The sequence below is a fragment of the Phacochoerus africanus genome, chromosome 4 (genome assembly GCF_016906955.1).
Source record: "Phacochoerus africanus isolate WHEZ1 chromosome 4, ROS_Pafr_v1, whole genome shotgun sequence".
In the NCBI taxonomy this organism is placed as follows: domain Eukaryota; kingdom Metazoa; phylum Chordata; class Mammalia; order Artiodactyla; family Suidae; genus Phacochoerus; species Phacochoerus africanus.
The window spans coordinates 8971638-8985295 of record NC_062547.1 but is presented as its reverse complement, the minus strand read 5'-3'; the positions used below and the strand labels follow the sequence as shown (position 1 = coordinate 8985295).

At 54.0% G+C, this 13658-nt stretch overlaps 2 protein-coding genes across 4 annotated transcripts; both read right to left on the bottom strand.

The window, feature by feature from the left end:
* Positions 1-324: 324 nt before the first annotated feature.
* On the bottom strand, positions 325-1501 carry TMEM223 (transmembrane protein 223). The gene is made up of 2 exons (XM_047775473.1): positions 1152-1501; positions 325-764 (listed from the first exon to the last, which is right to left on the bottom strand). Exons 1-2 carry the CDS (start codon positions 1465-1467, stop codon positions 472-474), a joined length of 609 nt encoding a protein of 202 aa, XP_047631429.1. The 5' UTR covers positions 1468-1501; the 3' UTR covers positions 325-471.
* Positions 1502-1643: 142 nt separating this feature from the next.
* Positions 1644-13658, bottom strand: NXF1 (nuclear RNA export factor 1). Of its 3 annotated transcripts, none has more exons than XM_047775468.1 (21): positions 13500-13657; positions 10285-10468; positions 9901-10060; positions 9101-9184; positions 8888-8992; positions 8691-8771; positions 8503-8572; positions 8291-8379; positions 8054-8161; positions 7802-7911; positions 5969-6005; positions 5303-5371; positions 5160-5215; positions 4959-5066; positions 4783-4841; positions 4567-4682; positions 4401-4443; positions 3726-3798; positions 3047-3229; positions 2100-2160; positions 1644-1984 (listed from the first exon to the last, which is right to left on the bottom strand). In XM_047775468.1, the coding sequence occupies exons 1-21, from the start codon at positions 13525-13527 to the stop codon at positions 1946-1948; spliced, it is 1863 nt and encodes a 620-aa protein (XP_047631424.1). In that variant the 5' UTR covers positions 13528-13657; the 3' UTR covers positions 1644-1945. The 3 variants fall into 3 exon arrangements, 2 of the variants coding, with proteins under 2 accessions (XP_047631424.1, XP_047631426.1); XM_047775470.1 differs by lacking the exon at positions 13500-13657 and adding an exon at positions 10593-10943; XR_007134359.1 differs by lacking the exons at positions 1644-1984; positions 2100-2160; positions 3047-3229; ... (5 more) ...; positions 5160-5215; positions 5303-5371 and having other exon boundaries at positions 5968-6005; positions 6322-7911; positions 13500-13658.

Here is a 13658-nt window from a genome sequence, read left to right as displayed (position 1 = left end):
GTGGTGTAGGTTGCAGACGCGGCTCGGATCCCACGTTGCTGTGGCTGTGGTGTAGGCTGATGGCTACAGCTTCGATTCGACCCCTAGCCTGGGAACCTCCATATGCCACGGGAGCGGCCCAAGAAATGGCAAAAAGACAAAAAAAAAAAGGTTCCACTACAGATGCAAGGAAAGCATCCTTGTGCTACCTGTCTGACTGTGGCAACCCAGATCGAGTATTTCCAGGGGAAAAATACTTTGCACCCCACAAATACCTTTGTGAACATAAAAGCCTGCTTTACTCCAAAGAATTTAAATTTATAAGGGAAAAAAAAACTTAAAAGGTACTGGCAGGTAGCTGCCCTCACGAAGAGTGCTCTTTTATTTGCTGTCAGTGAATTCTGGGCCCACTGTGTGACCAACTGCCGCCCCACCTCTAAGTTTCAGATTTTATTCCCCTCTGGGAGGCCTGAATGAGCTGAGGTGGTTTCTTCACAAGCTACGGTAGGCACCCACAGTAATATCAAAGAGTTTTGTGTTGGGGAAGTGTCCAGCTTTGTCCAAGAGGAAGTAGAAGCGTCGGCCTTTGACCTTCAGAGGCAACATAGCAGGGACTTCACCCCGATGGGCCATGCAGGATACTTGGTTCAAGGGAACAGTGAAATGGGCACCCAAGCCAAAGGGGGCATGAGTGGTGAGGGTCACTTGCTTCCCTCCAGCCCGTAACATCACTGAGCGCACAGAGCGAAGGGAAAAGAGAAGACCAGCACTAAGTACCAGGGTACCTGCAGGAACGGCAAAGATTGAGGTTTTCACCGAAGAGCTGCTAAGCAGTAACTCTTCCAGTGCCCCCTGAATAAAATAATTGTGATAGTAACTCCTCCTGAGCACCTCTTACACCCTAGTCATGTATGCCATTTCTCCCGAAAGCCTTAACAGATGTGCATCCCCGTTGAAAACACGGCCCAGTAACTTGCTCAAGGTCATGGAGTGAGAGGCAGAACTCAGCCTGAGCCTGTTCAAGGGCTTGGCGCTCGCGGACTGCCAACGCCGGCGTACCTCCTGCTTAGCCTGGAGGGTTGGGAGCCCCTTACTCTCGCTTGAGCAGGGAGGAATGTGCCTGCCACTCCCGCCCGCCTTATCCCCGTGTCCGGAAGCCAGCCCACACTTACCGATAGTGCCGCAGCCAAGAGCCAGGCCATAGCGCCAGAGCGCGGAGCGTAGGTCCAGGCGGCCACGGTCTGGGGACTCGGTGTCCGGAGGCCGAGCCGGGGCCGGGGGGCGGGCTAAGGCGGCAAAGGCCAGGGAGGCCCAGAAGACGCCCTGACCGGCACAGAACAGCCCGAGAACGGCGAAAAAGCGGCCTCGTTCGTGCTCGAAGAGCAGCACGTCCCGTGGCGGGGCTGCATCGTGCAGGGCCCGGCGCGCGGGTCGGGACTGCAGCGCCAGAAGCAGCCGCCCGGGTACGCGTGCCCCGGGCGCCGCCATGGCCCCGCCATGGCCCCGCAAGGGACTACTTCCGGGGCGGGACTTCCTGCCGACACCGCCTCCCCGCCCTCCGGGAGTCTCCGTCCCCGCCCTCTAGGCCCAGCCCTGGCCTCCCTTCCGCCAGCACACGCAAAGGGCAAGCAAGGCTAATACAGAATTGCACACTCTACACAAAATACAACATCACTCTTTATCTTAAAAAGTAGGAAGGATCGTGGGGTTAAGTACACAAAGCACCTAAGTCCTTTGAGTAGTTTAGTGTCAGTTCTACAAAGTAAGCTTTGGCTTCCTGGCACCAGAGGCTCAATCTCCTGGAAGTCTTCCAGAAGGCAGGTGAGGAGAGGGATCCAGCAGCACCCCCTCCTCGGTCACAGTCAAAGGGTGGCCTGGGGGCCGGAGAGGCGACAACCATGGCAACGAGACATCAATATATCCAAGGGCTATTTACAGGTGCCTTCTCTTGGAGCACAACTATGGGTCACTTTATGAATGCCACTTCTGGGATCTCGCCCTTGGCCTTAGGGAAAAATAAAAGGTTGGTAGAGTGAGGTGGATGGCACCCATGCCCCCAGCTTACTTGACCCTCTTGAAGGCTTGGAGGTCTCTTTTTGCCACCCATTCTCAAACCTTACCTTGAGATGAGTAAAGGCCTGGGCAGATCTGGTGTAGTCCCAGTTGTTGTCCTGAAGACACCTGGAGCAGGGCAAGAACAGACACCTCCGTGAGAAACAACCACAGTTATTCTGATCACCAAAGGCCACTTCAAAATCCATTCTAGGGAGATCCCGTTGTGGAGCAGCAGCAAAGAATCCGACTACTATCCATGGAGATGCAGGTTCAATCCCTGGTCTTGCTCATTGGGTTGGGGATCCAGCACTGCCGTGAAGGTCACAGATGTGGCTCAGATCCCACAATGCTGTGGCTGTGGTGTAAGCTGACAGCTAGAGCTCTGATTTGACCCCTAGTCTGGGAACTTACATATATGCCTCATGTGTGGCCTCAAAAAAAAAAAAAAATCCATTCTATAGAAACACACGCCTGAGTTTGCCAACAATTATATACACGCTGTTATACTCTATACAAATGAAAAACTGGTAAAAATCCAAATGTCCATCAATGGTCTTTTGATATTAAATAACTATTTCTACTAAATAGCTAATAGAAACAAGACTAAGGTAAGTTTTACACTAATAGGGAAAGATGCTCATGGGATAAGTAAAGTCAGCTGCAGAACAGTATAAAAAAGGGACTTCGCTTTGGCTTTAAATTGTTATGCTAATTTACGCACAAAGAAATTTTTTCTCAGGGACAATCTTTTTCTTTCTTTTTTTTTTTTTTTGCCACGCTCACAGCATACATACCTTCCCAGGGCAAGGACAGAACCCACACCACAGCAGTGACCCAGGCCACAGCAGTGACAGTGCTAGATCCTTAAGCACTAGGCCACCAGGGAACATCCCCTTTTTTAAAAGCAATTAAAAAAAAAAAAGGTCTGGTTTTAAAAATTTTATGGGCACTCATTATTCACCACCAGCCCTACCTCAGTTTACCCCTGTGCCTACACAGGCCCAGTACTCACTTCTGGGACCACTCAAGGTTCATGCCAGACTGGGTAGAGAATGCTTGCAGCATTTCCTGCTGTTCTGGGGAGAGGGTGGGCACTGGGCTGGAGGAAGGCGTGGGCGCCGGCATGGCAAAGGCTCTTTGGATCTCATCGGGACTGGCATTCCGCACAAACAGCTCGTCGTTTACGATGCACAGCCTTGGAGACAAAAAGCGCCTTAGACACAGCGGGACAGACAGAGAACCTCATCCTCCCACCGTCACTCCTCGCTTGACACTCAGATTCTTTCAATACCCACGAGGTCCCTTCATCATTCACCCCCTTTCCTGTGGACTCTATGTATGGGATTACCTACCAAACACGCTAGAATTAGACATTCTCCCCCAACCCACAGACAGTTCTTAGCCCTCATTTATTTTCACAACAGACTCAGGAAGTGAATGCTGTTAAACTGATTTGCAGATGAGGAAACTTGCCCTTGGCTAGAAGTAGTGAAGCCAGGATGGAAGACCCAGGCAGCTGGACTCCAGAGCCAAACCCTTCACCACTGTGTGAGCCTCCTCTGCTCCCTCAGCCTTTCTGAAATTCTGAAAATGCCCAGAGGGGTGACTCCACCGTCCCCACATTTCACAGTGGTGGGGGCCAGGGATTGGGGCTGGGGATTAGGACCCCACGTGCTAAGTCAAACACTCACCCTGAATTGCTGCCAGGAACAGCCACGAACGTCCGGGTAAAGGCTCGCAAAGAGTCCCGAGATTTTCCATCCACTGCAATGACAACACAGGTGATGACCCCTCCGAGTCACTCATGCTTGATGTTTTCAAACAGCTTCTCAAAAATCATGGTCTCATCTGCCACAAAGAACCCTAAGGGGGCCAGGCAGGGGTGACAGTGTGTTTACAGGGGGAGCAGAGTCAGGGGCGGGGGGTCCGAGGCCAGGGAGGGCAGTCGTGATGACACTGTTGTCCACTAACCACACTCGTGTGCCAGACCCTGCGTCAAGGACTTTCTCAATCACTGGATTTACTCCCCACGACAGCACTGTGAGAGGGCTATTACTAAGCCCTGCCCCTTACAAATACAGACTCAGGCTCAGGGGTGATGTCGACTGCCCAGACACAGAGGACCGAGGTTGGGACAGAAACTCAGATCTGCTTGACTCCGGAGTCTGTGTCCTCGTCACCCTCAGGCTTTGCCCACCCACATCCCAGAGGGGAAAGCCAGGCGGGGAGGGCAGGCCAGGTGGAGACGGCGACGGTGGGGCAGGGCGGGAGGAAGCGGTCAGGGAAGAAGAGAGAAGGCAGCTGGGAAGCTGAGGGTGGGTGCTGAGAACGACAAGCTGCAAACTCGGGACTCCGAAGAGGCTCACCTTCCTTGAAGACTCCATTGACAGAAAAACACAGCAACGTGCTCTGGAAGAGAAGCAGCAGCAGCAGTTACCCCACAGGCTGCCAGCCAGAGCCCGGGTCCTCCGGGCCTTGCAACTGCCCCTTCCCCACTTCGGGGCCGTGTCAGGGAAGAAAACAGGTGCTTACTGTCTGGGCGCTTATGTCTACCACGAAGGAATTGATATCATGCTGAGTTTTGGGCAGCTCGTTGAGAAAGGCCACCACGTTGAGACGCGTGTGCTTCAGCAGCCTGAACCGCAGGCCTGTGGGGGGAGAAGAACCCAAGGTCAGGGGCTGCCACGCGCTCACCGACGCCGTCCCACCCCCTTCTCCCAACTTGTTCCGCTCACGTCACACACTTACTAGGGTCTTTAAGCTTCTTCACATTCCTGCTATCCTTGAAGTACTCGGCCAAGTTGCTTCTGGGGGGATAAACGGAAAAGGAGGTAGTGGGCAGAGCAGCGTGGATGCTAGCAGGTGCCAGCCTGGGTCTGCTGAGAAATGCTGGCCCCAGGCAGCTTCTGGGCTGTGATACTCACCGAGCAGGGTTCTGGGGGATGAAGGGGATGCTCAGGGAGCAGCAGGCCCCATCATGGTAGGCATCCAGGAGCCGCTGCCGGTCTCCAGAGTCATATACTGCATAGTACCTGCGGGGGAAACAAAAGGACCAATAGCTCCCAAGAGTGAGTTGCGGTGGGGCCAGCCCACCTCTCCCCTGCCTCGGGGCCCAGGACACTTACTGCTGCAGGAAGTGCAGGACCAGATTCTTCAGGGTCTCTGTTCCAAAATAGCTTCCCTGGAATCAAACAGATGTCAGAATCACGTAACCAGTACCCTCAACACCAGTCCTGACTCAGCGCCCCGGACTGCACAGCCCACTCACCTTGCAGGGTGGTAACATCGTGGGGGCTTCAACATCAAAGGCAATTGGTGGGGGTAACTCGTGGCCATCCTGCAGAAAGGGAGCAAAAGTGGACAGTGTAAACCAGAGAAAAGGAATTCCTATTGTGGCTCAGCGAATTAAGGACCGGACACTGTCTCTGTGAGGGTGCATGCAGATTTGATCCCCGGCATTGCTGTGGGTTAAAGAGCTGGCACTGCTGCAAGCTGTGACATAGGTGGCAGATGCAGCTCAGATCTGGAGTTGCCGTGGCTGTGGTGTAGGCCGGCAGCTGCTGCAGCTCTGATTCGACCCCTCGCCCAAGAATGTCCATATGCTGCAGGTGTGGCATAAAAAAAGAAAAACCAACCAACCAACCAAAGAAAAACTATAGAAAAAAGGCTAGATGAGTAATCTGATGGGTGAACTAAGAGTGAGGGGTCTGAGGTCAAGTGGAAAGGGAAACAGAAAGGGTCCATGAATCCTGATAAGATGCAACTTTTGTCTATGGGCACTTTTCTGAGAAGAAAGGATTATAGGATTTGTCAGATTCTCAAAGGGCTCTCTCTGTGCCCCCAAATTAGCAGCCACATAAACTCATCGGGCAACACTCTGAGGGTGGGAGATGCTACCCTCCTCAGAAGAGAATAAGAAAAGTCAGGGACTCACCAGGCGTAGTAATTTGGGGAATCGTTCTCGAATGGCGCTGTCAAGAACGGGACAGAAGTGAGTGATGCTTCAGAGCCACCGGGCCTCCTGGGCTGCACTAGGAGCAAATACACCAACACCCGAGGGACAGCCCACCCCATCCTGCTTGTCCTCGCCCTCTTCCCCAGCCTCTGAGCTCCAGGAAAAGCAGCCCCACTCCCCGCCTCACCCGGGGCACCCAGAAATGACTGCCTTGAAGGCCGACTCTCTTCTATCTGCCTGACCCCGAGCGCCACAGGAGCAGCGCTCCCAGCCCGGGCTTTAAGCCAGGACCTCCTCTCCCTCCCTGCCCCCCTTACCTTCCACCTACTCACCTGTGCAGCCCCGGGAGGAGGGAATGGGGTGGGAGCCCAGGGGCTCCGCTGCCTCAACAGGTATCCATCACTTCTGCCAGGTCTGGCCGTGGCCAAGACCAGAACACACCACAGGGATGGCACAGGATGTTGGGGCAGGGAGACGAGCAAGGCAGGGCTCAGGAGGAGGGGAGGCCAAGGAAGAAGAGAAGGCAGGGAGAGAAGAGAGAGAGGACAGGTAGGAGGGGAGGGGGCGAAGGAGAGACGAGGGAGACACAGGCGCGTAGAGAGAAAAAGGAAAAAGAAAGCAAAGAAGCCGGAGCTCTACAGGGCGAAGAGCCACCCAGAGAGAAGAGGGAGAACGAAGGGAAGAAGGCGCCTGACCCAGCCTTTTCCTTCAGCTCCCCTCTCCCTGTGGTCCGAGGAGGACATGGGAAACAAATCCTCGGTGTGGCGAGAGGGCGGCTGCTGTTGGCCAGGTCTCTGTCTGCCACCTGGGTCCCGATCTGAGCTGGGCGTGGGAAGCGAGACAGCCATGGGGGCAGGAGACCTCCCTCAGAAGGCGTGAGGGTTCAGGCCCCTGCAAAGTTGGGGGGGTGAGGGTCTGTGCCCCACCTCTGTTGGCCCCCAAGTCCTCTCCTGATGGCCCCTCTGCGACTGTGCCTGTCTTAGGTTGTTCCTTCCCTGAGGAATCTTACCCGTCTCTGGCTAGCCAGCCATCCTCCGGGGCCAAGCAGGGTGATGTGAGGTGTGTGAGCGAGGGAGGGGCAGCGCCCCCGGAGAGGGTCAGTTCTCCGTCTCCTTGCAGCCTACGCCCCCGCGGCCTCCACGCCCAGCACCTGCCTGGGGATGCCCTCGCCTGCCGGCGGGGCCCCGGCTCTGGTCACATGTCTTAGGGACCCCAGGTTTCTCCTCCAGGGAGGGCTCAGCTCAGAGCACTGGGCAAGAGACACCGTCTGCCTGGCAGCAGCCCCCAGGAGGCCTCCACCTCAGCGGGGGCGGGGAAGCCCAGACTGCAGCCTTGGGCGCATGGACTGAGAGAAGCGGGCCCTCCTGGCCAAAGTGCAGAGGAGGGAAGGCCCATCAGCAGAAGCCCTGGGGAGGGAGGGCTTTCTCTGCCCAGGGGTAGCAGGCTCTTGGCTGCTCAAATCAACCCCACGTGTGGGGCACATACACGACACCCCCTGGTCACAGGAGAAAAGGGGAGATGCTCTTCCTGGAACAGAGGGCAGGGAGAGTCTGGAAAAGGCTGTGCTCAGGAAGGAGGGAGAAAGGCCACAGAACCAGCAAAGAGCAGTCAGGTGGGAAGGAAGGGCAGGAGACCCGGGCCAAGCTGGGGACACGGACAGACGAGAGGGAGGAGCACGTGATCCTCCCAAAGGACAGGTGGTTCCAGCTCAGGGCTGCACATCTCCTGCAGATGGGCACTGGTCAGGGGGCAGCAGCTCAGCCTCCTGGGGGGTGAAGGTCCCCAGGAGGGGAGACAGAGGCTACAACTGACCTGATGTAGGTGGACTGGTCTCGGAAGGTATCACACAGGGTGTTTCCATCGAGCCACAGCTCTTCTAGCTTCAGCCCTTTGATCTTGTCCAGCTCCCGCTCAGACTTCAGCTGCAAGGGAGGGGGGAAAAGGCGCGTAGGCAGCCAGCTGGATCCCCACTCGACTCTGAAACGCCCGCCCCCTGTCTCCCGCGGTCAGCACCCTCTGCCCACCCCCTCCCCCTTCAGAACACAACCCGGCTCTCCATCTCACCTCGTTTCCAGAGAGATTTAGGATCTTTAGATTCGGTGCTTTCTGCACGATGTTGGACAAGTCATCCAGTCTGTAGAGCTTGTTATTGCTCAAGTTCAAGGACAACAGCTGTGGGGAGAGAAGAGTTTAGAGGAAGCACGGCCAGCGAGGGGATTAGAAACAAGCCTGCCATGAAGGCCCCTCCCATCTACGCCACCCCCGTGTCCTCACGCCCCGTGGGCGGGACAAAGGCCTCACCTCAGGGATGTTCTCTTCGATGATGCGCAGGGCAGCTGCCATGCAGCTTCTGCGGTTCAGGACCACGTCGATGTTCTGGGCCACCAAGTCTTCAGGAAGGAGAGGGAAGTCAGTCTGAGGGGGTGTTCGGGCCGCACCATTCTCCAACTTTCCTGCCGGACTGAGCCCCCCCCTGTCTACAACCGTCTAAGCATTCCTGCTGTGGACCGTACCTGGGTCTGTACGGAGGCCCTTGAGGTCAAGGGCTTGCTGGGAGCCATCGTATCGTTTGCTCATGATCAGCTACAGAGGAAGACAAAGCGTTCAGCAGCAGTTCAGCAGTCTCCGGGGCTGTGTGGGGGGGGGGGTATGGGGGGGGTGACAACTGGAAGGACACACCTGTTCAGCCCACCGGCCTCACCTTGAGCTGCTCGACTTGCTCCGGCTTCAGCTCGTTCTGCACAGTGTGGGGCGGCGGAGAGGAGTTGATGATGATAGATATCTGTGGGCAGGGAAGACCCAGGGCAGGGTGAACTCGGGGAGGCCCGAGCCCCAGACTCAGTGGGAGCCCTGAGCACCAAGCCCCGCCCCCGAGCACGCCAGGCCCTTTACACACACCCTGCGGTTCTCCCGATCCAAAATCTTATAGTTGACAGCCTTCAATGCCGAGGCGGTACTGGCGTCCTCGACAAAAAACTGGGCCCGTGTGTTTTCATAGTGAAACTGCCGGAAGAGGAAACAAGAGTGTCAGACCTGGAGCCCAGAGCCCCTGGCCCAGCCGGTACCTCCACCTCCCCTGGGGCCCGGCCAGCCACTCACGCCGGAGTTTACCTCAATGGGAGTGAAAGGGACACTGCACTTGCTCTGAATCATGCCCAGGAGCCATGACTTGTCGTATTTCCTGCCATAAGGAATCTGGAGGAGAGAGAGAGAGAAAAGGGAACAGCGTACAACCATCGCTGACCAGCAGGCCTGCCCTCGTGCTCTCTTCATATCACCGGCCAGCTCTAAAACATTTTCGAAAGAAATGGCCAGTGAAAGCTTTTCCACTCAAGCCAAACACAGATTCCTTAACCTCCTCTTTGTCTATTTATACTGGGCAGAATTTTTCGTCAAAAGAAACCGTTTCTTTTTTTTTGGGGGGGGGGGACCTAATTGTGGCCTGCAAAATTCCTGGGCCAAGTTTTGAACCCGTGCCACAGCTGTGACCCAAGCCACAGCAGTAACCCTGGATCCTTAACCTGCTACACCACCAGGGAACTCCTCAAATTGCTTGATTCTAAAAGTTGCAAGGTGTCATTGATAACCTGCCTGGCCCTCAGAGAACCCCAGGGCCCCCAGCCGCCACACTCGGCTTGAGGGAGATGGAGAAATCCGGAGGAGTCAGTCCAGCTCCCAACCACAGTTGCCACATTTCCCTTTAGGTGCCCCCCCCAATCCCACTTGTCTCCTTCTCCTTTTCTGAACCTGCTCATAGGTTTTTTAAGACAGTGATTCTAAGGAGAAAGAATGGCCACCTGACTGTGGAGTGAGCCGCTGAGAAGCCCAACCTTGTGATGTGCGAAGGAAACCCCTCACCCTGGGCCTGGCCCCCCAGCACCCCGGCTCTGCGCCCTTGCCAAGACACTCACTGTAATCTTAAACCAGTTCTTTGAGGTCCCATCCTGGCTGGTGCCGGCTCCTCCCCTCTCTGGAGGAACTCTGTCTCTCCGCAGAGGCACCGTGACGTGAATTCGAGACCGCTCGTGCCAACCATCGCCCCGACGGTTGGGTCGCGCAGCATAGGGGTTGCTGTGGGGGAAGGAGGGAATCAAACATCCACAAAGTGAGGCCTGTCTTCTCGGAGACCTTCCTGCCCTGGTGTCCGGACCAGGCCTACGGCTGTTCAACCAGGAGGCTGGTTCTGGCATTTCTCTCTCGTCCAGCAACGAAGAGAAATGACACACGCACTATGGTGAGAGGGCCGCGGAAACAAACGGGTCGCTGAACTCAAACCGGACAAACTGGTTACTCACTATCGTAGTCGGGGAACATCCTGGGCGTCGCTCACTGCCACATCCCTGTCATCTTCCTCAAGGCGGGAAGACCGAATGCCAGAACCTCCCCTTGCAGAGCGCCGGTTCCCCTCGCCACACTTCCACCGGAAAGGGCCTCGGCCTTTCTTCCTTCTTTGAGGGAAACTAACTCGATCATCGTGCTCTGGGGTTGGAAACGGGACACAAATTAGAAAATACATCCCTGGTTCGGCTCCCCTACTGGGCGATCCCAGTATCCAGCGCCCTGCACGACCAGACAGGAGACACACAATCACAACAGAGCCCACCTCCTGGCAAACTCCTCTGCCTGGCCAGGGAAAGAACCTTCTCCGTGGGATGGCAGCAAAAGGGAAACATCCCTGGAAAACTGTGTATAAGGCTTTAGAAAAATGAAGCAGAAACTGGAACTACAAAGGAGAAGCAGAATGTGGAAGTGTGAGTGTCCCGAGCAGTAACTGGACACAACTCACACTGGGTCAGGTCACCTGAAAACTGCCTGCTCTCAAGTGCCCAAGTCTACTTAACTCCACTGGAAATGTGGTCAGTGATTATATCTTGGGAAACCAATCACAAAGGAAAACCAATCACAAGGGGAAAAACCAATCTCAATGATTACATCAGCTCTGGTAAACAGGACTTTTGCCTATAGAGCACAAATGTCAGTTACAAATATGACCAATTTAAGACCTTTTTTTTTTTTTTTTTGGCTGCACCCACAAGGCATACGGAAGTTCCCAGGCCAGGGCTCAAACCCATGCTGCAGCAGTGACAACATCAGATCCTCGACCTACTGAACCACCAGGGAACTCCACGAGCATCTTTTAAAGTCTTGTTCTCCTCTCAAAAGACTAAAAATAGAACTACCATATGACCACCAGCAATTCCACCCCTAGTTATACATCTAGAAAAAAATATATAATTCAAAAAGATTCATGCATCCTAATGTTCACGGTAGCACTATTTACAGTAGCCAAGCTATGGAAGCGATCCTAGTGTTCACCAAGAGACTAATGGATAAAGACGTGGTGCGTACACACACACATAACGGAATACTATTCAGCCATCAAAAAGAATGAAATCTTGCCATAGTTGCAACATGAATGAACTTGGAGGGTATTACGTTTAGTGAAATAAGCCAAAGGGAAAAGGACAAATACTATGTGACATTACTTGCACGTGGAATTTAAAAAAATAAAATGTATACAGCAAAACAGAAACAGACTCACAGATACAGGCAACAAACTAGTGGTTATGAGGGGGAGGGGCAAGATAAGGCAAGATATGGGATTAAGAGATACAAACTACTAAGTATAAGAGAGAGAAGCCACAAGGATCTGTTGTATGGCACAGGGAATGACAGCGATTATTTTCCAATAACTTTTAATGGAGTGTAATCTATAAATACAGGAATGACTATGCTGTACACCTGAAACCAACATTACATTGTAAATCAACCTTCCTCAATTTAAAAAGATTTAAAAAAAAAAAAAATCTTGCTCTCCAACTGCCACTCTCAAGTGAATGTGAAGTGTGAGTGACCCACAGTAACTGGACACAATTCGGACCCCTCGAAAGTCACCCGACATCTGCTTTCTGTAGGCCCACCCAAATCTACTTAACCCCGAGGTGACCCCTCTCACAGGTGGCAAATCCGTCCTCATGATTACACTAGCTTTCGGGGAAACAGCTCTCCTTTTGCCCATACAATACAAACACCACACACGGATAGGACCAATTTAAGGGCTTCTTTTAAAAGTCTTATTCTCAAACTGCCACTCTGAACTTTTGGGAGTGAGCCCTTTGTTTTCTTGGTCAGAAAAGGCTTTTAACTAAGGAGACAACTCCTGAATTCAGGTTCCAGTGGCAGTTAGGATGCTTCACCAAGGGTCCTCTCCAAGAATATGATCCTCTGAACCCTGGTGTGTAGGAAGCGCTTCTTAAAAAAGACCCATGAAGGAGTTCCCCGCGTGGCTCAGTGGTTAACGAACCCAACTAGGATCCATGAGGATGCGGATTCAGCCCCTGGCCTAGTTCGGTGGGTTAAGGATCCGGCGTTGCTGTGGCTGTGGTGTAGGCCAGCAGTTACATCTCCGATTGGACCCCTAGCCTGGGAACTTTCATATGCCTCGGCTGGGGCCCTAAAAAGCAAAAAGAAAGAAAGAAAAAAAAAAAAAGACCCACGATACAGATGGCCTACAGGCACATGAAAAGATGCTCAACATCACTAATTATTAGAGAAATGCAAATCAAAACCACAATAAGGTAGCACTTCACACCAATCAGAATGGCCAGCATTAAAAAGTCCACAAAAACAAATGCTGGAGAGGATGTGGAGAAAAGGCAACCCTCCTACGCTGTTGGTAGGAATGAAAACCGGTGCAGCCACTATGGGAAAGAGTATGGAGGTTCCTTAAAAAACTAAAAATATGAGTTTCTCAAGAAGTTACCCTAGGAAAAAAGTAATAAATGCACACAAGTCGTTGCTAACATTTACTGAGAACTTTTCTCCAGTGCCAGGCACTATGCTCCAGGCACCTGACATGAATGATCTCGTTTTAACACACACACACGGAGACAAACTCAGAAGGCTGGTACTGTTTCTATCCTCATTAAGGAGATGGAAAACGCAGTCTGAGGGTGTAAGTTACTCAAGCTTGGCATAGCCAACTCGGGATTGAAACCTCGGCTCCTAACCACCGCTCTGGACTAAAACTCAGTGTAGTGTTTGGACCAGAACATCGAGTTGATGTGCAGATCTAAAATACTAAGCCTAAGCGACAGACGCGTTAGGTGGGGGAGGGGGCAAAATCGCCTGGACGCGCGGTAGAAAATAGGGCACATCAGCCCAGGAGAAGGGCACTGACTCACATTAAACAGTTTGGCCGCCGAATTGAACTGACAGGCATCAACCACCCACAAAGTTCAAAGGAATCTCATCACCCCACCACTGAGCCACCTCTCCCAGTCGCAGGGGCCCGCAAAGCAAGGATCCCAGCGTCAACAACCCCGGCACCCAACCCTCTAGCTCACCCAGGCCCCCGGGCTTCCTCGCCCCGGGCCCGCGCCGCGCCACCGCCGTTCCCCGTGGACGCCGGGCCCCTCGCGGCCTCACGCCCCGGCGCTGCGGCCTAGGCTAGCACAGCCCAGCAGGGCCCAAGATCGACCGGCTCCCCGACCCAAGGGCCAGCACTGACCGTTGTATGACTTCCCTTCGTCCGCCATGGCGCAGCGAGCAGGGGCGGGCTCTGTCGCGGCCCGCGACACCGGCAAACGTCCGAACGCCCAGGCTCTCCCGGCTGAAGTGCTCCTACGCCGGATGCCGCCGCATTTATGCGGCCAGCGCGTCGCGCGCA

Bases quoted from the DNA above. Each gene is read 5' to 3' on its own strand.
- NXF1 (XM_047775470.1), bottom strand. From the start codon at position 10,662: ATGTTTCCCTTTTGCTGCCATCCCACGGAGAAGGTTCTTTCCCTGGCC. The intron at 10,469-10,592 runs GTGGGCTCTGTT...TTCCAACCCCAG, and splicing joins GCAGAGGAGTTTGCCAGGAG to AGCACGATGATCGAGTTAGT. The intron at 8,380-8,502 runs GTACGGTCCACA...TCCTTCCTGAAG, and splicing joins GGGCCTCCGTACAGACCCAG to ACTTGGTGGCCCAGAACATC.
- TMEM223 (XM_047775473.1), bottom strand. From the start codon at position 1,467: ATGGCGGCGCCCGGGGCACGCGTACCCGGGCGGCTGCTTCTGGCGCTG. The intron at 765-1,151 runs GTAAGTGTGGGC...CCGTTCCTGCAG, and splicing joins TCTTGGCTGCGGCACTATCG to GTACCCTGGTACTTAGTGCT.